The 25365-nt window shown below is 53.6% G+C and overlaps 1 protein-coding gene across 1 annotated transcript in view; it reads right to left on the bottom strand.

Annotated features, from left to right (window-relative positions):
• Positions 1 to 2698: 2698 nt before the first annotated feature.
• The window catches only part of UROC1 (urocanate hydratase 1), a 36596-nt gene continuing 13929 nt past the window's right edge, over positions 2699 to 25365 (bottom strand). The window contains exons 7-20 of the mRNA XM_045991413.1: positions 24693 to 24759; positions 24462 to 24605; positions 22842 to 22930; positions 20244 to 20306; positions 19763 to 19942; positions 19346 to 19443; positions 18477 to 18549; positions 16726 to 16847; positions 15068 to 15138; positions 11851 to 11949; positions 9455 to 9554; positions 6666 to 6747; positions 3863 to 3962; positions 2699 to 3071 (exon numbers count right to left, since the gene is read on the bottom strand). Of these exons, the coding sequence (XP_045847369.1) occupies positions 2931 to 3071; positions 3863 to 3962; positions 6666 to 6747; positions 9455 to 9554; positions 11851 to 11949; positions 15068 to 15138; positions 16726 to 16847; positions 18477 to 18549; positions 19346 to 19443; positions 19763 to 19942; positions 20244 to 20306; positions 22842 to 22930; positions 24462 to 24605; positions 24693 to 24759 (1429 nt within the window). The 3' untranslated portion in view covers positions 2699 to 2930. The remainder of the gene's footprint in view (positions 3072 to 3862; positions 3963 to 6665; positions 6748 to 9454; positions 9555 to 11850; positions 11950 to 15067; positions 15139 to 16725; positions 16848 to 18476; positions 18550 to 19345; positions 19444 to 19762; positions 19943 to 20243; positions 20307 to 22841; positions 22931 to 24461; positions 24606 to 24692; positions 24760 to 25365) is intronic.

Raw genomic sequence — 25365 nt, 5'->3', positions numbered from 1 at the left:
CGACTGGGACAGCTTTAACAGGTGAGGACGGCAGAGGCTGGAGTGGGACCAGCGGGGATGGCACGGCAGCTTCACACACTGCCAGGGGCCCGGGCACCACTGTCTTTCCATGAGCATCCTCCATGTACTTCTGCAGTCATTGTGGTCACAGCAAGGTTTCTATGCTTCTGGGCATCACCCCGAGGTTCTGGCAGGGGGAGGGGGCGAGGGCCAAAAGCAGTCCGGCCTCACCTGTCTACTGTCATTAAAGAAACAACAGCTTTCCCAGAAGTCCCACTTCCACCTCGTCTCATGGCCAGAACTCGGCCAATGGTCACTCCTAAGAATAAAGCAGTCCTGAAATCAACTATGGGGTGATGTATATACTACAGCCCAGACAAAACTGGGGCTTCATGAGTAAGGGAAAAGGAGGAAATGGCCACTAGGGAGGAGACAAACAGCTAGTGGTTAAAGGCACAGAGCCCAGCTAGACTGGCCTCCTCTTTGCAGGTGTAGAGGGGGAGTGGTGTCAGGTTCTCTGTGGCTCCTTAGACACGCATCCCCCAGTGGCTTTCTAAATTCTCTGTGAGGGTGGGTCACTTGTCAATGAGCTCCAGGGGCTGATCTAAGGCTGGGCAATAACGAGAAGAAGGTGCACAGTCAAGGTGCCCTACTTTGCACGGTGAGATCATGGGGGCTTTTCCTGGCCTGGACAGCCAGCAAGTGTGGTGGGGCCACCTCAGCCTGACTTCCTGCATGGCCCTGCATGTCTACAGGGAAGGGAGCAGGGCCCAACATCAGTAGGTGGGGTGAGAAGGGTGGAAGAAGAGGGGCAGGAAATTCATCCCTTCATGTGGCTCTTTTTGATAACCTGGGTGAGAATAAAGCAGAACCATGGTCACCCCTTGACTGAGATGCAGGTGTTACTCTGTTATACAGCTTAGAAAACTGAGGTTCAGAGAGGCCAAGGTCCCCAATGTCCTAGCACGCAGGCAGGGTTAGGAGAAAGCTAAGCACTGCCAGGCCCCCACATCTACCTATTAATTTAGGATAATTTTTTATTTTATAAAATAAACACACCCATACGTTGGGACTCCAGAAGGCAAGTTTTGGCCTCTATAATCCTTCTCCAGTAAATAAACAAAATTAAACAGGTCAAAGTTTTATCAGAGTCTTGGCATTTCATTTCTAAAACCTAGTTAGTTACAAAGGAAAGGGGAAGTGTTGGCCCATCAGTGTGTTGTGCACCTGCAACTACTACGGAAACATTGTGCATCAACTATATTTCAGTTTTAAACAAAGGAAAGGGGATGTCTCACTGGTTGCTAAGGACAGGGAAGCAGTCCATCAGTTCCCCTGCCCCCTCAACCCCATCTCCCAGGCCTGGTCTCACCGCAGGGTGAGGCCATGGTCTGCCCTGGATTAGAGGGAGGAGCTAGAAGTCCCCTCCCCCAAGGGGCTTGTTCTGAAGAAGGCAAAGGGTTTGGTTTGGGTCCCCCAGTGTGACCCAAATAAGACAAATGTCCTCACTGCCATCAGAGGGTAGTGCTGTCTTTGGGGGTTTTTCTCCCCACTCTCTCCCAACCCCCCATCTCACTGCTACTTTGTTTTCCCTCCTACCTTGGTCTCAGCTCAAGGTGCTAGGTGGTCACACGGGGAAAGCCACTCACACCCAAATCCTGCAGCACTGTCCCAGAGGACAGGGGCAGTAGGCAACCAGGAGTTGAGGCAATAGGCAGAAGGGAGCCCTAAAAGTAGGGGAATCCTTAAAAAAAAGGGGGTGCCTTCTTCAAAAGGAAGGCCTGGAAAAGCATGGCCACATAACTCCCTTTGTCTGGATGCTTTGAATCTGAGCCTGGGCTAGGGTCCAGCCGCTGTAGGGATCAGAGATCTGGAGAGGGGTGCAGGAATACAGCCTCAGGCCCAGCAGGGCTCCTGCAGGACACCTGGTTGCAAACAGGCTTCTGGAGTGGACCTCCCTCTAAAGGGACTGGGCTGCATTTTCTTTTTCTTTTTTTTAAGATTTTATTCATTTATTTGACAGAGAGAGGGAGAGAGATCACAAGTAGGCAGAGAGGCAGGCAGAGAGAGAGGAGGAAGCAGGCTCCCTGCTGAGAGCCCAACACAGGAGTGGCCGGATCATGACCTGAGCCGAAGACAGAGGCTTAACCCACTGAGACCCCAGGCGCCCCTGGGCTGCATTTTCTTGCACTCCATGCTGTGCCAGCAGTCGGGGCTTCCCCTCCTCTCTCCTTTTTCTCACAAAATACCACTGTCCCTTTAGGGCAGCACCCTGTCTGCCCCCATCCCAGAGGACCAGCCCATGGCCATCCTGCTCGTGACACCTTACATGGCTTCTTTCTTTCCTAATCCTTTATTGCCCTGTCTTCCTCCCTGGACCCTCGAACCCAGCGCCTGGCCATGTTCTTTTGGGCCCATGGCTGGAGGCCCTGAGGGGCAAGAAGTACATCACAGACAGCTGGACAGGCCAGCAGATGCAAGGATATCTGGATGCATGGATGGAAGGTGGACAGGAGGCAGAATGACTGACAAAACCCTGGCCAAAGGAAACGCTGGCCCCTTGGTAGGAGGAGGAGAGGGAGGGGTTTTGAAGGGACTTGGTTGATACCCAGTATCTGTGGCATGCACGGCTCCCAAAAGTTCCTGGAGTCTACTCTGTAGTGAGCTAGAGGATTGGGCCCTGGACCAGACTTTCATGCCCTCCCAGGGTTCCCAGAGGTCAGGGGCAAACACTCCCATCTCTTCCGGCCTGAGCTGGCTCCTTTGTAAATGGTGGATGGTCCCGTGCCATGCCCTCCAGGGAGTCGTGAGGCCAAGTGAGGGTTTGTGTGGGAAACTGCTAACCCGGGAGACAAGGGTGTGCGGTGACAGGTGGGGGTGAGGACAGGCATCACGGGGGCAGGGCAGCAAGGCCCGCTCCCGGGCTCCCCTCATGGCCGCAGGGCCTGCTGCAGCACGCACTCGTCTGCCCCCTCGTGGGGGAGTGTCACCACTAAGCCCTTGTTGTCCTGCATCGTCTGGCAGATGATCTCGTAGGCCTTCCGGTTCCCAGACCAACAGCGCCGAGCCACCTGCGGTGGGGGATGGGGGGAGAGGGCAGCCGTTGGTGCCAACACCAGCTTCCCAACAGGGCCTTCTGGACACACCACAGCTGGGCTGCAAATCCCTGCCCCCGTCCCCTTCGGGGTCCCTCTGTGCTGTGCGTGGGGCCAGCAGTCTTGGACGTCTACCCCATTCCCACCTCCAGCTCAGAACCCCCTCTCTCTTGGCTGGACTATGTGTTTAGCCCCCTCCCTGATCTGAGACTGCCAACCTTCTACCCAGCCTAACCCATGTCCAAGTATCCAGGAACCATCCTCCCTAAGGGAGTCCACATCCATCCCAGTTCTGCCCCAGAAGCTTTCTCCAGTCTGTTTCCTCCTCTCCACCTCAGGTCTTAGGGCTTCCCGCCCTCCCTGCTGCCCTGCTTGCCGCCCTCATCCTTCCCCTCACAGCTTCGTGGCCCTCACCACCCCCTCTACTGGTGAGCGCCCCTCAAGAGGCCCCTCCGTCCCCACTCTCATGCTCACCCCCTCACAGGACTCCAGCTGCCTGGGTCCCTGCACGCTGGGCCCCTCCCCATTCCCCCGCATACCTGCCCGCACACACCCTCCCATGACCACCTGGCCGCCTCGTGCTCACCACCTCTTCTCTTGGCCTGTGATGTGGTCATGGGGAGGGAGGACGCCCCCCCCAGTCCCAGCAGGGCCACATGGGCACGTGCACAGCCAGAGAGGTGAGAGAGTGAGCAGAGCAGTGAGAGCGGCTCGGGCTGACAGAACTGCCCCCAGAGAAGGTCCGGGAAGGACTGGATGTGACTTACTCCATTGGAGACATCCCAGCTGAGCATCATCCTGGCCTTCTGCTCGGCCTCCTGGGTCCCATCCAACACGAGGCCAAACCCTCCATTGATCACCTCACCCCTGTAAGAGGCAAAGAGGTTCCCAGGCCACTCTCCAGGCCTGCCCCTGCCTGGAGTGGACAGAAGCGCACGCACATTTGGGGAACCCTTTGGAAGCCTGGGCTCACGGAGGCAGGGTGGCCCCTGCAGCCTGGAGCCTGTGTCCTCTCCCCGGCCTCAGGGAAGCAGGAATCACTGGGCTCCACACTCCCCACCTGCACCTCCATGCTCTACTCCGTGCACCCCACACCCACCCTCAGGACCCTCGACCATGTCACGTCCCCAGGTGACCTCCTTCTCTGAGGTTTTGAGAGCATTCCATATCCCATGCTTCCCTGGGGGGCTCTTGGGCTGCTCGACTCAAAGGTCGCTCTATCTGATTTCTCTTCATGCTCTTCCTTTCCTTTGCCTCCTCTTTCAGCTTGCTTTAGCATTTTGGGGTCCTGATAACTTGATCTGAAGACCAAGTTCCTTTATTTTCCATATCTCTTATTTTCTGATGACCAGATTTCTCTGGGCTCTGTTTGGACTCCCTCCCCTCGCAGACATGATACGGTCATGTGTTCCTTCATTTCTGCAGCAGGTGTCGTGCCAACATGTCAGTGCATGAAGCATGTCAGTGCAGTCTGACGTTCCTCATGTGTGCCCTCAACTGTGGGCGTCCCCTCCTTCCCGGCACCCCTGGATCTCTATCCTCACCCTTATCATCATGAACAAGGCCTGGCTGCCCTTCCTGCTGATGGCATCACTATACCTGCCCACCCCCTTCCATTATGAACACAGGAAATGTCCCACCTCTTGTCGGCACCTGCCAAGGCCTTACTGCCAACACAAACCCCTGGGAACACAGCATCTGGCCTTTCAGTCCCTGCTCCCAGAGAATTTGCTCTTCCTCCTTCCTGCACCCCAAAGAGGCACCTAGCTCCTCTAGCCTTGGGTCCTTCAGGCCTTACCTGCTTCTCTGCCCCCTCTGGGCTCTCCTGACAATTTCAGCCAGTTCCCACCAAGAAGGTGAGGAGCCCTCTGCCGCAGGAGCCCGTTCTGCTCCCCACTCCCGGCGTAGGAGTCGAGCACCTCTGTGAGTGGGCAGCGGCCCCTGCCCTGCCCTCAGCCCATGTCCCAGAGCTGGGTGGCCCTGTGCCTGCCCCCAGGCTCCCATCACATCTCCCACCAGCCTCCAGGTGGATTCACGGTCACCATCAGTCATCACCTATCGGGGGCTGATGTTGGGTGACAGAAGGGAAAGCAGATGCCAGCCAGAGCTGCCGAGCAAGGACCTCAGTGTGTCCTTCAACCAGAGAGGGATTTTTGGAGATGAGAACTTCCTTTTCTGTTTTGGGAGCCTGTAGCCCAGACTGCTAGAGAGCAAAGCTGCTCAGCTCCATGCTACCTCAGTAAACCTTGCCCATGCATCACGCACACTGAGCCTGGGACGATGGGACCATAAAGGCAGCAGCACCATCGCAGAGCACGGGGGGCTGCTTATAGATGGAGCTGGGACAACTAAGTGTCCCACTGAGAAAAACAGAAGTAGAGCCCTACGTCACACAAATAAAAACTGGTGCCAGGTGTACTGAAGAAGGAAAAATTCAAAATTAGATAGTAAGTAAAGAAAGTTTAGGAATGTGCATTTTCTTAACTTGGGAAGGAGGAGGAATGTCTTTTAAAGCAATGTTTAAAAAATGAAGGGCCCTTGGGGTGCCTGGGTGGCTTGTCAGTTAAGCATCAGACTCTTCGTACCGGCTCAGGTCATGGTCTTGGTGTGAGACCCCGTATCATCCACGCTGATCGGAGAGTCTGCTTGGGATTCTGGAATTCTCTCCTTTCCTTTTCCCTCTCCCATCCACTCTGTCCCTTTCCCCTCTCCCCGCTAACACGCATGCTTTCTCTTTCTCTCTCTCTCTAAAATAAATAAACTCTTTAAAAAAAAAAAAAAATGAAGAGCCAGAATAAGAAGTCACTGGATAAAGAAAAATCCCTTTGAAGAGAAGCCTGCATGGGTGACCCTTCTGGAAAGCCTGGCTGCGGGGGACGTGGTTGCTCACAGCCTCCAGCAATAACTCCTGAGGGTCTTTCTCAGGGCAGAGACAGAGCACTAACATGGTGAGGGCCTGCCCATTTCTACCTTAAGTGGGTCCTTTGATGGCCTTCTTGGGCTCAGAATCTGCCCCCCACCACTGCTAGGCGGCAAGGCTGGCGGGTGTGCGTGGAGACTGAGGCGCCCTCGCTCCTGCTCCCCACTTCCTTTCTCAGGTGGTCTTCCCAGTAAGCCTTTTCACACTCTACCTCCACCTCAGCTTCTGCCTCCTGGAAAACCCAACCAGCACAGACACTATAGATGAGGTTCAAACACAAGGGAGTGCACCTAAGACCAGCATCCGATGTCTAGAATAGAATAAGAACAACCAGTCCATAAGAAAAATCGCACATCCCAAAACAAAAATGGGAAGCAAGCAAGTCAAATCAAACCAAGGATTTGTCACTCCTTGCCCACCAGTCTGGCAGATCCCATGCGGTAACACCCAGAGTGCTGAGGTTACGCAAACTGGAACTTTTATACAGGCTCGGCCATGTCCTGTGATTTCCAGCTCGCATGAGGAACACATCACAGCAAAGCCCTTAGCAGAGGGAGCTCAGGGGAGGCAGGGCCCAGGACCCTCAAGGGAACTCCTGAGACCTCGACACCAGCCCATACCCACAGCACCCAGTTCTCCAAAAACCTTACCAGCCGACACCCCCGCCATTGTGAAGAGCGACCCAGGTGGCACCGCGAAAGGCATCTCCCACGAAGTTCTGCACAGCCATATCTGCGGAAACAGAGGCCACGCCCCATTATTCCCTGAATGCCGCGGGCTAGGGGCCAGGCCAGGCTCTGACCTAGGCTACAATGGGCTGAGGAGGGCCTGAAGGACAGACTCTAGAAACAGCCACAATGTATGTTTGCAGAGCCACGCAAAGCTGGAGTACTGACAAGTGCCCAAGTACCCACTGTTAGCCTGTACAGTTACGCCCTCCTGTGGTGAAGGCCAGATAAAATGCTCCAGAAGCAGAAAGAATTAAAGGGATGGTGGTACTGATTTTAGCCCATAGATGCAGAGAGCCAAGAGAGTCACTCCCACCCTTAAAACGAAACCAAAACAACAACAAAAAAATAAGTGACTACAAATTAGTGATTGTCCTTGACCCCATCAGAGAACTGAGGTCCCAGGGCAACCAACTCATTACAATCTGGGGAGAGAGAGGCCCTTGCACAGAGAATCTGGTCACCTTACATGTGTGTCTAACAAATTGCTAAAGGACAAGCATGAGCTTGCCTGAAACCTTGAGGCCTCTGGGACACAGAGGTAAGAAGGTGTGCGTGTCCTAGCAGGCTCTTCTTCCCAAAACCCAGCTGGGTGTTCCCAGATAAGATCAGGGAGAATCCTAAGAACACTCTCCTCCTTATACTGGGTTGTGAAATGCAAGAAGCGCAGCCCTAAAACCTGATAAAGGCCAGGAAACATTGTCCTCTAGGACCTCCTTAGATGTCCCGGCCCAGCCACATCTTGGCTTTAGCTCACCAGCTCTGATTTCAGACTTCCAGCCTTCAGGACTGTGAGAGAACACATCTGTGTTGTTTTAAGCCATTAAGTTTGTGGTACCTTGTTCCAGTGGCCACAGGTATGAATATAAACTATATTAATATCAGAGAATGTCAGAGCAAGGAATATTATTCAGGACAAAGAGAAACATGACACAATGATAGAGATGTCCGTTCTCCAGGAAGACATCAGACCCTGAAACAAGTGTGCACCTAACAACATAGGTTTAAGATACTTGGAGCAAAGATGCTGAAGACCCTAAAGGAGAAACAGACAAATCCGCAAACACCGGTGGAGACTTCACCACTCTCTCTCTATGTAATTTACAGGATAATCGGGCAGAAAATCAGTAAGGATACAGATGCCCAGAACCGCATTATCCACCAAGCTGACCTAACTGACATCTGCAGGATCCGCCAAATAGCACAGAACCCATGTTCTTCTCGAGTGCGCCAGGACAGACCATCTTGTGGCCACCAAGAACAAATATAAAGTCCTCAGACCACAATGGAATTAAACCTGAAGTCGGTAACAAAGATAACTGAAAAATCTCCTAAAACTTGGAAATTTAAAAAAGGTACTTCTAGTGGTGCCAGGGTGACTCAGTCAGTAAAACTTCCTATTCTTGATTTCAGCTCAGGTCATGATCTCAGGGTCATGAGATTGAGCTGTTTCGAGCTCCACACTGAACATGGAGCCTGCTAAAGATTCTCTCTCTCTCTCTCTCTCTCTCTGTGCCCTTTTCTCCCTGTACTTACACATTCTCTCTCTTAAAAAAAAAATTTAATTACTTAAAAAAGATACTTCAAGTAACCAATGGATCCAAGAGAAAGTCTTATGGGAAATTAACAAATATCTTGAACTGAATGAAAATGAAAATATATAGAAATTGGCAGGATGCAGCTAAAGCAGTGTTTAAAAGGAAATTAGAGCATTAAATACCTCTATTAGGAAAAAAAAGTTTCAATTCAGTAACCTCAACTTCTGCCTTATGAAGCCAGAGAAAGAAGAGCAAGTCAAACCCAAAGCCAGTAGAAGGAAGGACATACAAAAGATTAGAGCAGAAATCAATTAATTTGGAAGCAAAAAGGCAATAGAAAAAAATGAATGAAACTAGAAGCTTCTTTTTGGGGGGAAGAACAACAAATTTGATAAATTTCCAGCCAGACTGATCAAGAAGAAAGAAAAAGTACACAAATGACCAACATCAAGAATGACAGAGGAGACGCGACAAGTGACCCCACAGACATTAGACAGATAAATATAGGAATACAACTCTACACCTATAAATTTGATGACTTACATGAAATAGATCAACTCCTTGAAAAAAGTGATACAGATGGGGTTCCTGAGTGTCTACCTCCTTTCTTGAGATCCCACCCGTAATGGAAGGAAGCCCCGAGTACTGGGAATGAACAAGCTATGCTAGGACTAGAGCCCACCAGCCTCTGTGGTGATTATAATTGTAGTAGGTTTAGAAGCAGAACAGTAACTTCAGGCGCAGCAGATGACCTCACTGAACGCCAGCTGCAGGGCACCGACCTAAAGCTGTACACATATTAATTCATCTCATTCTTCACAACAAACCTCTGAAGTAGGTACTATGGTTATCTCCATCTTACACATAAGGAAATTGAGGTTCGGAGACTAGAAGTGTCTTGCTGAGGACCACCTAGCAAGTGACAGGGTCAGGAACACACCTGAGTCTACAGCATCCAACTGTCCCATTTTGCCTGACACTAGCCCAGTTTAAAACCAGAAATCCCAGATCCCAAAAACCCCTGTGTGCTGGGCTGGTCACCCTATGCCAAGTCTCTCAGACGCCAGAACCTTTTATGCATCATTATGACTGACTGAAATGAATCAATTGATTTTTAAACAAAATCAAATCCAACATAAAAACAATTAAAAACATTTTTTTTGTCTTTCTCACCTGCGCAGAAGGCAGAGCCATCGTAAATGTTGGAGGTCTCCCTAAAGGGGCTGTCCGTGCCACTCACATCATGGTGGTCTCGGCTCAGGACCACCGGCGCCTGCGGCAGGGAAGAAAAGGAGATGTCGGCAGACAGCTGCCTGGCACACACCAGAAGCCCTCTGGATCTCTCCCCCTGGAAATATATCTTCCTCAACAAGAGGAAGCATAGATGTTTCTGATGGCTTCCTGTAGCTACCAGCAGATTCATTCCACAGATCGGGTGCTTTCTATACGTGCAGGCCACCCACGTGTTATGTCCGTATTGGCTCACTGGGTCTCAACCACTCTAACCAGATAGGTATGCCTGTTACCATGCCTGTTTTATAGACAGGAAAACTGAGGTCCCGTGAGGAGAAGAAACTTGCCCAATGACATAGAGCTGGTGAGTGGACAGGTTGGGATTTAAATCCATACACAGTATACTAGAATCTGGGCTTTCCCCTGAGTCTGCACTCTAAGGAAAGGGGCAGACAGCCCAGAGGTGCCGAGTGGATGCTTCCTTTCTGGGCCTTGGTTTTCTGGACAAAGAAATCACCAAGATCCTTTCTGTGCTGCCCTTCTCTGTGGGGACAGAGACTTTTCACATGGTGAAAGCACGGGGAGGCGGTTAATTTTTCAAATGCATGTATTGGCAATTCTTCCTGTTCCCGAAAGATCTCAGTCTGCTTGGGAGTCTGTGCCGTGCTGCCAGGAGGTCAGCAGCTCTGCACCCCAATGACAGAATACAGTGCAGCCCTGACGGTTGAGTGGGGCCATGGCTAAGGACAGGCCAACCAGGCTCCCTTGTGCCAGGCACAGGGGGTTCCATTACAAAAAAAGTTCTAACTGGAAAAAGTTCACCTGGTAGAGGTGAAGGGGCTGGACAGGCCAACCAGGCTCCCTTGTGCCAGGCACAGGGTGGTTCCATTACAAAAAAAGTTCTAACTGGAAAAATTGAGTGGTAGAGGTGAAGGGGCTGGGGCAAAGGGGCACATTCCGTGCCCACGAGCATGAGGTGAGTGCTAGTCTGACCCAGTTACACCTTCCACTTGGCTGTCCTCAGGAGGAGGAAGGCAGTAGAGCCCACAGCTGCAACAAGCAAGCTCTTCCCAGCACCAACCTGGGATCTTTCTTGGGTGTCTCACAAAGGAACCATGGCTAGCTCTATGAGTGTTGGTCTTCCCAGCCCTCCCCAGTGGTCAGAGAATTGCAGAGGCTCCCCGCATAAGAGGAGGTATCTTGCTGAAAGGGGAACTCCCCATTGCTCTGAATTAAGAGGCCCTCTTCTCCTTTCCTTGAACAGGCCAAGCTTGCTCTTCACATTTGCTCTCAACTGCCATCCCCCAGAGATTCTAGCACCTTCCAGATATTCAGCTCTCAGTTCTACAGCCGTTAACTCAGAAGAACTGTTCTGACCACCCCATCTAAAGTCACCGCTCATTTCCAACCCTTCAAGCCCTCCCAGCCACTTCTACCCCATCACCCACACCCCATCACCGCCATTCACTTTCTTCTCATGTTCATTACCATCTGATGTTCCCTCTGAACTTACACCTTTATCCTGCATCATCAGTTTCCCTTCCCTAGCGCATGGATGAGGACAGGACCCTGTCTATTTCGTTCTCTGCCACGGGGTCCCCTGTCCTTTAGAACAAGCCTGGCACAGAAGAGGCGCCCAATCGAGCGTGTGGAATGAATGACAAAGACGTCCTGCTCTCCGTGCTAACCAGCCAACTACAGCCTGGACATGAGTGTGCCTAGAGAGAGGTCCTGGCAGAGCGGCCCCAGCCCTCCTCCTAGGCATGCTGAGCTCTGGCAGTGCTCCCTGAGATGGGCTGGGGCTGTTGTCCCTGCCACCACCGCAACCACCCACCAGGACAGGCATCACGTTCATCAGTCTCATTTCCCTTTCACAGCTGATCATTAATACTGGCACTCCCAAACCCAGGGACACTAGCAAGAGCTCTGCGGAATGGCCTTCCAACTGGGTGTCCCCAGAGCTCCATGTCCTCCATGGTGGGATGCTGACTGGGAGGAAAATGGGGGAGAGCTAGGAAACTTTGTCATGGTTCATAAAAAGATAATTCAAAAAAAAGGTAATTCAAGAAAGAGGACTCACTCAATCCTCAGACCTAGGCTTTGGGGTTAACAGAAAATGGCACCTGAGGCTCAGAGATAGTACCTGACTTGCCCAAGGTCACACAGCAGGAACCACATCAGAGGCTGGCTTTGAGGACAGGCCTCCTCACTTTCGGTGCCCAGTTATCTGCCCCCCAACCTGACACAAACACAGACCACGGGGCCTCCGGGCCATGCTGGCGCTGACGGCAAGGAGACGAGGGGAGGGCTCCAGTCTGCAGCCCAGGATGCGTCACCTTGATCTCCCCACGGGCGATGGCTTGGTTGAAGGCCACAGCGATGGCCACACGGCCTTTCTGGTCTGAGTACAGGATCCTCGCCTGGGACCCCACTACCTGCGGGGAAAAGGTAGAGAAGAGGCACTTCGGTGACCTAGTGATGTGCAGGCAGCGACTTGGGTGACAGGACCACCAGCAGCCAGATAGTCCCCTCGAGGCAAGTTGTGGAGCACCCCGAGGTGTGTGACAACTTTTCAGTCTGTGGGCCCGAGGCGGGCCCTCACGTCCAGCCCCTCCATGTCACCACGCTGACCCTCTGCATGTCCATACACAGTCGGGGCCCCCAGATACCCCTCTGTGATCCAGCGCCTCAAGGCTAAACCCCATGAGGGGTCTCTGAAACCCTGACCCGCCCATCTCTAGGGGTGTTACCTATTAGGAGTATACCCCGGCTTAAGTCCTCTCAATAAAAAGAATATGAACACCACCTAAGGCAATTTCAGATTGTGCCCAGCACAGCCGCAATTTCTCTGCACACCGTCACTCACTGGTGCGTTTGTGAGGAAGGTGCTGGGATCCTCATCCTCAGCTCCACTTTACAGATGAAGAAACTGGGGCGAGAGGCTGAACCACCTGCCCACGACCACCTGAGCCATAGGTGGCATGGCCAGGGGCCTGTGGACCGAAACACCGGGAGCAGCCCCTCTGGAGCGTGAGACAGGTCGCTCCCGCGAAACGGAAGTGGCAGCAAGTGAAAACAAACAGTGGTTCTCAAGCAGGGGCAAAGCCTGGAGACACATTTGGGTGCTGCTGGCATGGGCATGGGAGGGGTGCTGCTAACCATCCTGCAACATGACCCCCCTGCCCCGACGGAGACTTATCCAGCCCCCAGGCACTCGCACCGATATTTGAGGCAGCTGGCAGTAGTTCTTGTTCACAGCCGCATTATTCATAATAGCTAAAATGTGGAAGCACGCCCAGTGTCCATCGATGGATGAATGCACAAGCAAAATAGATACACTCTGTGCAGACAATGGAATATTACTCAGCCCTGAAAAGGAAGGGAATTCTGACACACGCTGCAGCGTGGATGAACCTTGAGCACATCACGTTGAGTGAAAGAAACCAGTCGCACAAGGACCAGTCCTGCACGATCCCACTCACATGAAGTCCCTAAAGCAGTCAAATACGCAGAGACTTAAAGTACGGTGGTGGCTGGCAGGGGCTGGGGGAGGGGAACGGGGGTTCGTGTTGAATGGGGGTGGGGTTTCAGCTTGGGAAGATGAAGAAGTCTGGAAACAGATGGTGGTTATAGTTGCACACAGTGTAAGGGTACAAAAAGTCACTGAATTGCACCTGAAAAATGGTTAAAATGGAAAACTTTATGATAATGTATATATTGCCACAACTGAAAAAAAAATGACTTGGCCCAAACATCAGTTGTGCTGAGACTGAGAAACCCTGGATTCTCCAAAGAGGAAGTAGGTGTTTCCCTCAGCTGCCTGGCCACTCGTCCTGGAGTGGGATGGAAGGTTCAGTAGTGGGTGCTGGAGGAAGCCGCAGCCCTGACCCTGAGCTGGAAAACAGCTCTGTCTGGGCCACGGCACCAGCCAGCACAGTGAGCGGAGCCACTTCTCCCTTGCATATGGCTTGCTAACGGCCTTACTAGACTCCCACCAGCCGCCTCAGAGCCCTGTGGGAAGGACTATACTAGAAATCAGCACTGCAGAGATTTTCAGATGTCTTGGATCCAGAAAAAGAAAATCGAGGAGGAATGGGCATAGGATTGCCAGCACCATCAAGAGTGTACCTTAAAAGAAACTCAATTAAAATGTTAAAAAAGGTGCTCGCTTCGGCAGCACATATACTAAAATGTTAAAAAAGGACGGCCTTCTGCAATCACCATCTTTCCCTAAGGCAAAGAGCAATGTGAAATAAGTATGGAGAACACAACCTCCAGAAAACTTCAACTCAAACACAGAAGAGACAGTCTCACTTCTCTGTCACCCTTGCAGCGGCATCCGGAGGGCCACTCCCCATGGCCCTGACCTCCCAACCTCCCCTCAGCCCCTTCCTGCTCTGTGGGAGCCCTTCCCTCAAGGCCAGGTCCTTGTCTTCTCCACGCCACCTCCAGATTGGCCCTGCACATTTCTGCTCCTGCCCCAACCTCCCCACGGCCCAGATTCTCAAGTCCAACAGTGGGGTGGTCGTCTCAGATTCTGAGCAGTCACAGAGACCACTGTTGACATGGGTTGTGGCTGAAACACGCATGCCAACCACTGGCCAAGGAGGAGTCTGGGTGGGTAGTGTTGGACCCCAGGAGCCCAGGACGCAGGGACAGTGCTCAAGGGAGTCCCCCTCTGGCCCTAGGACCTTCAGGCCAGGAACATACTAGTCTGGACATGTGTCCACCCGGCAGAGTCTGGCCATGGAGGTCTGTGGCCAAAGGTGTGTGAGCCAGATGCTCGTGTTTCATTTGTCGCCAGTACATAGGCCTGCTGCCGCCTCAGGTCCTGTGCTTCGGCTGGTCCTGTGCTTCCCTGACTGTCACAAGGCAGCTCCCCCGTCCCCCAAACTCCCAGCCTTCAGACCCAAACTCACAACTCAGCTCCACACTTACTATGTTCTCCATACTTGCTGTGTACTCCGTACTCGGAGACACCGTTCTGACCAGTCTGTATAAAGCAGTGCCCACCCGGCATCACCTTGATCCATGTTCACGTGCATGTAAGCAGACACGAGGCGGCGGCATGCCTCTCTGCTCAGCCCTGGCCCCAGCCGTGCCTCTTGCACAGACTGCCCCAGAGGGCCTGCTCCAAGTATGCGCACCAGCACAGCTCGGCATGCACATGGTCACTGGTATCTCAGCGCACAGCTGAGACGGGAAGCTCAGAGAGACTGAGCCACTCAACCCAGGTCATGCAGAGGAACAGCCAGGAGGAGGCTTGACTACTACTGAGCTACTTGTGGAGTAACTGGGTGAGCAATGACCGAACTGACCCTGGTCACTGCCCCAGGGCCCCAGGGCACCATTTGAAAGGCACCAGGCTTCTTTGTTCGGAGGCCTGCTGGATGAAGCGGCTGCCGCTGCCTCCTATGAGGCCAAGGACGCTGCCACCTAAGCAGTCTCACAGGGTATGTTAGCACCATCTTGGGGCTCATATATACCAGCCCCCCACCTCTGGGAGGGCAGTCCAGAGGCCCACCCCTGCTTCCCACCAGGCCAAGCCCTCACCAGCTGGTGCTTGGCAGCCTCCCGGATCCAGCGGATGTTGTCCATATACTGCAGCTTCACAGCCGGGTTCACTGCAGGGAGAAAGCAGGGTGTCACAGGCCCCAGGGGCCCCTGTTCTGTGGGGCTCAGGCAGGGGCCCTCCCTCTGGCAAGTGCTCAGCACAGCAGACATCTGTCCTGCAAGCATCATGGAGCCCAGACACGGAGTCAGGAAGCTCCCATCCTCAGTACCCCACCAGGCCATCTGAATTCTGGAATCAGTAATGCCTACAGTCACATGGATTAACACACAGACGTGTGCGACCCCTGACTAATACATTCATCCCCTCAGCAAACATTTGTTGAGTCCTCAGTGTAGGCCAGGTGCTGTGCCAGACACTGGGAACAAAGACTGCTGCAGGCCAGGGAGGAAATAAAAGTGTGGTGAGGTGCTCACTGCGGGGGGTGGGGGGTGTCAGGCGGACCAAAGGTGTCTTGGCAGAGGTAATGGTCAAGCTACTTCCTAAGTGCTAAGAAGGAACTAGCTACACCAAGATCTGAGGGAACGGTGGTCTAGGCAGAGGGAACAGCAAATGCAAAGGCCCTGAGGTAGAACAAAGCTTGGCCTCTCTCAATAACACAGGCCAGTAGGGTAAAGTGTGGAGGGCGAGCTGGAGTCAGAGGGTAGCTGTGTTCCTCGGGATTTTTTTTTAAAAACAAACACTTTTAAAATTTTTTATTAAAAATGAAGGCAATGCTCACAAGTCATCACTGCCAAATTACTTTGCCACCTTTTACCAGGTTCTGTGCTCTTGAGATTACGTGTCTGGGGGCTGGCTGGCTGGCTTCCGCTCCACGTGTAGCCTCGCGGGACACCAGAGAGTATTGACCCCGCGGCGGCCCGCAGGTGCGACAGCTCAGGGCTTCCTCTGGGAGGGCGTTTCGGTGACCACCCGCCAACCCGCCCGCTCCTTCAGCACCTGGAGGCGCCCCGCCGGATTTCTAAGCGCGCACAGAGGCTTCCACCCCCTTAGCAGGAAGCCTCCCGGCGCTCCTCTCCGCCCCCCCAGCCCCGCCCCGCCCGGCTCCTCCCGGCTCCTCCCACACAGGTGCACGCCCACCCTGCATCCGGGTAACCTGAGCCTGCCCCTGCCCCCGCCCCCGAGCCTGGAAAGGCCGCAGGGGACTGAACAGGAGCCGCCGAGGCCAAAGGAGCCGCACGGACAACCGGCGGGAGGGTGCCCGGGCCCTGCAGAGCAGCTGCGGAGAAGTACGGCCGAGGAAGTTTCCTAAAATTCTTGTCCCCTCCTCTCCACGTGGCAAGCGACACGTCAGATCCACTACCATGAAGGGATTGAGGTCAAACAAGGGCGGGGCAGGTCGTCCGTGGAGGGTCAGCCACCACCCTCCGCGCGGGAAGGCAGAGCCACGCTGTGTACGGAGAAGCCGCGGGCCGGCGCAGGGGCTCTGACCCGGGAAAGCAGAGCGGCCGCAGCAGAAACGTGCAAGACCCGGGAGCACCGGGGACGGGCACCACCCGAGGGCCGCTGCGCTCGCGCCTGCGGGGCGGGGCCGGCAGGCTGGGGGTGAGCGGAGAAGGGGCCGCGTCAAGGGGGCGGGCTGCCCCGGAGCCTCTTCGGGGCCGCGGGCCTGTCAGCGTCGCCCGTCCTGCGGCCTCACCTCCATCCGCAATGGCCTTCTCCAGCACGCGCGTGGCCAGCTCGTCTGTGACCGCCAGGTCCTGCGGGTCGCCTGACGTGCACACCCAGCGGAAAGGCCCAAATCCCAGGGAGAATATGTCCCTGCAAAGACAAAATGCCTCCTAGCCTCGGGGCTCCCCCAGCCTGGCTGCACCCACTGATGGGGCGGGGCCTCGTGAACCCGGAGGGAAGGCCTGCAGGTGCTCCGGAGCTGAGAGCGGCGACCGCTGTACGCTGGCTGGGGGATGTGTTGGGGCGGGGATGCGGGCACGCATCGTGAAGTTATCCCGTGTCCAGAATTGTTGCTGGAGCCCCTGAGCCACCAACGGGACAGCAAGTTTAGAAGCCTCCAGGTCCCCTCTCCCCTCATCCACCCCCCGCCGCCCCGCCGCCCCGTCCACCCTCTCCCTGTTCCCTCCTCCCTCTCACCTCCCTCCCCCAGTTCCCTTCAGCCTCCCTCCCCTCAGTGTTCCCACCTCCCTCTCAGCCTCTCTCCTCCCCTTGTTTCCCTCCCCCCTCAGCCCCCCTGATGTGGGAAACAAAGGCAGATGGAAAATGGTTAGATTTCCTTACTACCTACAGCCCATTGATAAGAGTTACATTCTTCCAGGGACTCAGCTGCCTCCATGTTAATACTTGGCCAAGGGCAAAAAACAATCCTAGCCCAACCACTCATCCCCCCAAGGATCCTGGAAGTCTACTTTAACATATAAAAATTCCTTTGGAAATTTCCTTTATCTGTAGCCTGGAAGATACATGTTGGTAATCATCCCCCAAGCATATGGCCCACCGATATACATCTGAAGGGTCTCACGACTAAGGTTTTATTAGACAGTAATAAATCATCTTTTCCCAACAACAGTTAGCGTCCGCAAGGTCCTGGAAACCTTGCTCCCAGAATTCCTTAGAGACTTGTGCTGTCCCCTAACCCCCACCCAACTTGAAAGTACATAACGCGCCACTCTTCATGACACCGATGCAGCTCTTCCTGCCCATGGGTCCAGTCCCCATGCTTTAATAGAACCACCTTTTTGCACCAAAGATGTCCCTAGAAATATTTCTTGGCCGTTGGCTTCCAACCCTAACATCTTTCCTACATCATTTCCCCCCTCTCCATCAACCCCTCTGCCCTCAGTGTTGCCCCTCCCTCTGGTTCTCTGTCCCTCCTCTTAGATCTGCATCATTTCTTGCTGCAGGAGCAGGGAGCTGGGACACAAACAGGCAGAAATTCCTTTATAGTGTTGTTTATAGTGTTGTTACAAAGACAGCCTGAAAATCAATGAGCTAAATCGAAGTAGTTGGGAGCAACATTAAATGGGGGCTTGACGAGGTTTGCCTTAGGTGAACTGACCTTCCTAGGTGGGCTCTAGGCCCCTGGCCTCACCTGTCCCCTGAGCCCACCCTCCTCTCTGGACAGCCCCCTGCTCTATGTAGCTTGGCAGTGTGGCCCCCTGAGCCTCTGCTTCCTCACCCACAGTGAACCAAGAAGGAGGCCATCGCCTTTCTTCCCTCCCTCCCTCTCTGGTCCCATCTTGTGGGCAAAGGGGCTGGTGAACCTTCCAGAAGCATCCTGAGGCCTCCCATACCCTGTCCCTGTGTTGCTGGGTTTGACCCTGAGGCCTCCCTGCTCAGCCAACTCTCCCTTGGGTTATCTCCTGTTTCTCCCTACCTGAGGACTTTCCCAACCTGAGTGTCTAGGACCCAGAGGCTGGAAGTGACCCCATCACTTACCCCATGATGTGCTGGACATACGAGGGGTAGCGGAATTCCGTCTTGCTGGCACCTTTCTTCTCCACGTCAGCTCCTGTGGGCAGAGCAGCCAGCCGAACAGAATCAGCCAGAGGGTCTGAGGGCTGGGCCACACCACCCCGAGGCGAGGACTCATGCTGCTCTCCAGAGGGGGATTTACACAGAGGCCAGGCAAAGACTATAGCAAGTCTGCCCTTGCTGTGGGGCTGGGCAGGGGCATGTCCACATTGCCCTCATGTGCCAGGTCCTTCGTTGCCCCCAAAGGCCCACCAGAACTTTCGAACTCTAGGAGGAGACCTGGTGCCCGGACAGGGCTGGGAGGGCCACCTTCCTCTGTGTAGTTTTGTATCATCTGAACTTTACCTTCCAGCATGAGCCACCTGTTCTACAGAAAAGTTTCCCACAGACATTAGGGAGGGCACATGATGGGACAAGCATGAGATATCATAGAAGACTGATGAATCACTCACCTCTACCTCTGACACTAATAATACACTGTATGCTAATAAACTGAATTTACACTTTTTAAAAATAATTTCCTTCTCAGAAAAGTTAAGCTGTATTTTCCCCCCACTGGGGCTTATATCCAAGCATCCTACCAACTCTTTGTGGCACTTGATGTTCTTAAGACAAATGGAAAAACGGAGGCCTAGAGGCCAAGGACCTGATGGGACCAGCTCCCAGAAGGCCCCGGGCAAGGGCATAGTGAAAGCTGCATGCCGTGCCCCTCTTCCCCCGGGGACCTGCCAGGTCTACTGGCCGGTGAGAAGGGAGAGTGCCCAGTGCCACGGTCTTGGCCCCTCCCAGCCTGCAGAGACTGGGGGCCCCCTCACCTCGCCTTTGTGTCTCACCTGCTCTTTGGGCCTCCAAGAGGAAGGCATTGCCATAGTCCCAAAAGAAGAAGTTCTCCTTGGCCAGTCTGTTGATGGCTGAGACTTGCCTCCTGAGGCTGCAAGAGCCCAGTGGTTCGGGGTCAGCCCTGCCCCCCACCCCAGCCCCCGTGAGTTTCTGAGAGCAGGCTCTCTGTGCCTCATCCCTGTCACCCCTCCACCGCACCCCATGGGGCTCAGCCAGCTCTGCTGTTTCCTTCCCATCGGACAGAGGAGGAAACAGATTCAGAGAGGTTAAAGTTCTTGCCTAAGGCCACACAGTTGGCCCCTGGAGAACCAGGCAGAGGCCAAAGTCAACCAGTCCAAAAGGTCCTGCCAGCTGTGTGCACCCCTCTCCCCCCACCACACACACCCAGAGTAGCCCTGGGGCCTCATCACCTTTCCTGGACCAGGCCCTTAAATGCAGCAGGGTCAGAGGCCATGAGGCTCTGGGCCTCTTCGAAGCCCAGCTGCACAGGGTAGTAACCACCATTGAATGGGTTGTGGCAGGACGTCTGGTCTGATCCGAGGTCCACCAAGAGCTCCCCCATTGTGTCCAATTCGTGGACCAGGCGCTCCCTGGGGAAAACAAAGGGTGATCAATGTGGGATGGCGTCTGCCTGGGGCAGGGGTAAACATGCCCTGGGGCCTGAGTTCACAGGCCTGCTGGGAGGAGATTGCCCTCCTCCCTCAAAGGAACATCTGCAGGAAGTCTGCTACGAGCTCGGGCCAGGATCTGGGCCTTGAAGACTGGGAGCTTAAGTTGAGTACATTTGAGAAGCTTTGTGTCCGGGGAGCACATGGGCACCATCAGTACCCTGTCTGGAGGGGGAGGTTCACCCAGGGTCCCCCAGGCCGCCAACTCTCATCCCCCACTCACCAAAGATCCACCACATTGCCATGGTAACCAAGACTGAGCACCTCCTTCCTTTTCCTTGCTTCCCTAGAAGGGCACAAGAGCAGAGCAGACGGCCTATCGCACCTGCCTGCAGATGCCCACCCCCACCAACACCAAGCTGGCGAGAACGCAGAAGAGCCTGGAGGTCACAGAAAGCACTGTGGGTGTCAGCATCCGGCCCGAGGTGCAGCGACCTCTGAGGCGTGTCTTCTGAGGAGCCGGAACTGTAAGAGCAGACTTGAATGCTCCGGATGAGAGCACGGAGAGGACAGTGACAAGCCTTCTCCAGGGCATTCACAGAATCGGGGCTGTTGCTGTTAGCGCTCTGTTGGGGATCATTCTAGAACTCATGCAAGGTGATTCTAAAATTGCAGACATCACTAAAGGGGATTCCGGGGCGCCTGCGTGACTCAGTCTGTTAAGTGTCTGACTCTGGATTTGGGCTCAGGTCATGATCTCAGGAACATGAGATTGAGCCCCACAGAGGGGCTCTGCCCGGGGTTCCATGCTCAATGGGGAGTCTGCTTGAGATTCCTTCCCTCTGCCCCTCCCCCCACACTTGCATGTGTTCACACTCTTTCTCTCTCTGTGTCTCTAAAATAAATAAATTGTTAAAAAAAAAAAAAGATAGAAAGAAAGAAAAAGGCAGGCATCTGGGTGGCTCAGTTGACTGAGCGTCTGCCTTCAGCTCGGTTTGTGATCTCAGGGTCTTGGGATCGAGCGCCACTTTGGGCTCCGTGCTCAGCAGGGAGTCTACTTCTCCCTCTCCCCTTCCCCACCCCTCATGCTTGCTCGCTCTTTCTCTCTGTCTCAAATAAATAAATAAAATCTTTTTTTAAAAAATGACTCCCAATGTTATTGGGAGAAATAAAAGGACGAAAAAAAAAGGCAGCATATTTAATAGAAAAACACTGAAGATTTAATACATGAAGCCCCCCAGGTAGGAGAGGTGTCAGAAAGCAACAGTACGTGGAGAGCTTGGGCGCCCACTCAAAGGTGCAGGTTGACTGCACACCGCGCTTGGCAGAGAGATGCCAGTGGAACCAACATGCTCCTCGCTCCCAAGTGGAAGAAAACGAAGCGGGAAAAGGCATATAGTCCCAGAGCGGTGAGGAGCCCAGAAGCAGTGACCGGTGGAGAAGGAAGACGGGATTGATCCCAGCAGCAGGACCAGCATGGGGACGAGGTCCCCACTCCCAGAGGCTCAATGCACTCCCATCTGTGTCTTCCGCAGCTCAGGGAGCAGAAGTATAACCCCACGGGCTGCTTGTGGCACCCTGTTACATGGCTCTGACCTGACTCTTTTGGGATGTGTGTGTGTGTGTACGAGTACAAGCACAGGTGTGCAAGTGTGTGAGTATGTCCAGGACGCCCAACAGCATTAACAGGGATAGGAGTCAGATCAGACCAGACCCATCCATGTCCCACTAGAAGTCTGGAATTTCTCCTATGTTCCTATATTCAGTGAAAACTCACCTGAGACTTTCACACAGGGGTACAATGGGGTGAAAGTAGGATTTTTAAAAGATCAGCGTCAAATAGTATCCAATCCTGGTAATGGGAGTATCTCCCAGTTCAGCATGTGCTTGAACATTTTCCTATACACCCCTTTTGAAGAGCCCTGAGCAAATCTAATTGCAGCAGGGCTAGAGAACCGCTGGGCGGTGTGTCCTCCCCAAACAAAGCTCTGTTCTGCAAAGTAAATCAGTTGAGAGGATGCTTCAAAAAACCGGCCCCAGGGGCACCTGCATGGCACAGTAGCTGAAACGTCCAACTCTCCATTCCGACTGGGGTCCTGAGCTTGGGGTCAGGAGACCAGCCCTACCAGCTCCATGCTCAGCAGAAAGTCTGCTTGGGATTCACGCTCCCTGTGCCCCTCTCCTGCCCCCTAGTGTTCTCTCTCTCTCTCTCTCTAAAACAAACACAATGACCCTGGATGAGCCGCCCGTAGGGCAGTCCTCCCCCATTCCCCCTGAAATACCTTAGAAGACATCACACCAGGGGGAAATGTTGCCAAGCCCCTGTCCTCCACCCAGAGAACCAGAGCATGAGTGAGGAGGAAGACCCGCTTACCCCCAACCTGGAGTCGTGCGGAGGAATGGTTCCATCTTTCAAAGGCTTATTTTCCTCCAGCAGATTAGATGAGCACCTGCTATGTGCCAGGCTCTCGGCGGGGCACTGAGGCCGCAACAGTGAGAAATACAAGGCACAGTCTTTGCAAAATGGTGGCTCAACCTCAAGAAACTCATTTAGCAGCGAGTGTCTGACCACCAGATACTGGAACTCCAGGGCTTCCTTCACCCCGGCCCTAGTGACCACTGAGATATTCTGATGGAGTTAGAAGGGGAGCCTGGCTGGCTCGATCAGCAAAGCCTGCAGCTCTGGATCTCGGGGTCGTGATTCAAAACCCACAGTGGGTCCTGTGATGTTGGTACCGTCCGACCTCTGTGGGGTCCCTTGGTGAGGCACCACCTGTGGCCGAGTGTCAGGCATTTAACAGGCCCATGTAAAGCAGCCCAGCTTCCAGGCCCCTTCTAGGGGTCTCCCCACTTTTCCACACTCCTGTGTCAGGCACTGTACCTGAGTCTTTCAATGCAGTGGTCCAAGCTGCTGGTCACTTCCATCAGCCATCCTTGCTCGTGGCGTTTCATGAGGGCGGCTTTATCCACCTGGGACCATGAGATGCAGGGTCCCCAGTTACTGGGCATGTCAGCCTCCACTGAGAAGATGCCATCCCCCATGCAGGTCCCCCAATTTTGTAACACAGCATCAGGGCAGATGTTGGGAGCTGCTTTCCAACATGTGTTTCCCCTCCTGCTCTCCTTATCAACAGAATCCAGGTTTTCAAGAGGACGCTATGTTCAGCCCCAGTCCAAGTGAACCATGATTACTCTGTCCACTGTCTCCAGCCTCCCTTTTAGGTAAAAACTTCCATTTGATACAATACTGATCAATGAAGTAAAAGAAGGGGTTTCTCAAATATTATTTTCCTGCTAAAATAGAGTCAGTAATAGGTGACACTTCCTTTCTCCCTCCTTCCTGTCTTAAATGGAGATGGGATGGCTGGAGCTGGGACAGCCATTTTGTATCCATGAGGGAAACCCAAGACAATCTACAGATGTTGGCTGGACATCACTGAGCTGCTGGACCAAGGCCAGCACTGGTGGCTGTGTGAGAAAAACAAAACCTCATTTGTGGAAGCTGCTATGGTTTGATTTTCTGTTACCTGAAGCCAAGTGGGCTCCTAAGAAGTACAAGAATGTAGGACACAGGCTTAGTATCAACTAAGTGTAAGTCACAAAGGTGTGTATCACCAAGACGACTTCTCTCTCTCTCTTTTAGGATTGCTTATTTACTCTTTGGGAATCTTATTACAAATACTGACTGAGTGTTCTCTCTGTGGCAAACACATTTTGAAGATACAGGGAAAGTAGATGAGGGTGAGGATTGAGGATGAGGCAAGGGGAAGTCAAGGCTTTTAAAAAACATGGGCCGTTTTCCTGCAGATTCCAGGGGATGAGCTCTGGGTGAGCTAACATTAGCTGCGGTAACTTATTTTCTATGTAGGAGCCGAAGGCAGACCCCCCAAAATGTGCCACTCTGGAGTATTGATTATTTTAAATACAAGTCACTTAAGAGACACCTGTGCAAGGACACTCGGGCCTTCTTCTATACCCCTGAAAGCAGGAAATACATCTCCCATGAGAAGGTACGCCCTACCCCAACCAGGTTTTTCTTAAAGCTCCTCGCCTCCTCTCCCTGGCTCCCTTCCTCTCCTTGGCACTCCCAAAGAAAGCCGCGAGAGCCACTGAGCAAAAGCACCTGCAACATTTCTCCTAAGTCCGCACCCCCCACCCGACGGCAACCTGTCTGAGCTGGAGAGGTGTATGTTCATTTATCCACACTTATCATCCACCGGGCATGTTCCAGGGATTCGGTGGGATAAGGGAAGTGCCCACAGAAGGCCAGTTTCGTGGGAGAGCATCAGCAGATGTCGACCGTGGAAGGTGATGGGCACTTAGCAGGCAGCAGGCCTACACTGCCATGGGAACGCCCCCTGCCGGGGTGGGGGTTCTGGGTGGCTGAGAGAGAAGAGACAGCTAGGAGTGTGAGTGTGAGTGTCTCTAGACTGAGGGAGGAAGCAGGTGGGCAGGGAGCAGGACTTCTCCCATGTTCCTAGACATACCCCGCCGGGCTCACCTCTGCTATCACACCGATGCACCCCATGATGACTGCGGCTTTGGCTTGCGCACCACTCATTCCGCCCAGCCCAGAGGTGACAAAGACCTTCCCGGTGAGGTCCTTGACACCCAGATACCGTCGGCCAGCATTCAACACGGTTAGCTGCCGGGAAAAGAGGCAGGCACTCACTGTATGCTCCAGCACATTAGCCTCCCACCCCCTGCAGCCAGGCAGGGCCCTGTTTCTCACCACTGTGCCGTGGACAATTCCCTGGGGTCCGATGTAGCAGTAGCTGCCTGCTGTCATCTGGCCATACCTGCCCATAGAGAAAGCAAGCCTAGGGGTGAGCCCAGAGTCAGGCACAGCTTCCACATGGTTTAAAATTCCTTTTTAATTCCCCACAAATGCATTAATATGTTTTCTTTTAAAAAAAGGAAACAGAGATAAAGCGATAGTCCCCCCAATTCTCATCCCTTCTGGCCTCCTGGATCTTTTCTAAACAGATTTTTGTTTTATTGAAAACTGTACTGTAGTGGGTAAAATCACTTTGGGGACTACGGGGCCATATTGATGGAGGCTGAGCGTGACCCAGCACCTCCACTGTGCAGGCTCACGCCCACGTAGACAAGCACACCACTGTTCAGAGCAACTGTATTTGCAGCGGCCAACCCTGTGAAACTGCTGGAACGCCCATCACAGAGGACAGAGAAGCGACTGCAGCCTATGAACGCAATGAAAAACCATGTGGCAAAGAAAACGACCCATATCCTCCTGTGTGTCAAGTGGCTCCGTGAAGAAGCCAGACGTAAAGAAGTACATTCTGTGGGATTCCATTCCGTGACCTTCAGTGACCTTCCGCTGGGGAGTCTACCTGCAGGAGGGCTGGCACTGAGCTGCAGGAGGCAGGGGAGGTGTCTTCAGA

Source organism: Meles meles, chromosome 20 (assembly GCF_922984935.1).
Source record: "Meles meles chromosome 20, mMelMel3.1 paternal haplotype, whole genome shotgun sequence".
In the NCBI taxonomy this organism is placed as follows: Eukaryota; Metazoa; Chordata; class Mammalia; order Carnivora; family Mustelidae; genus Meles; species Meles meles.
Note: the sequence above shows the minus strand (reverse complement) of the source record. Positions and strands in the feature narration are given on the sequence as shown.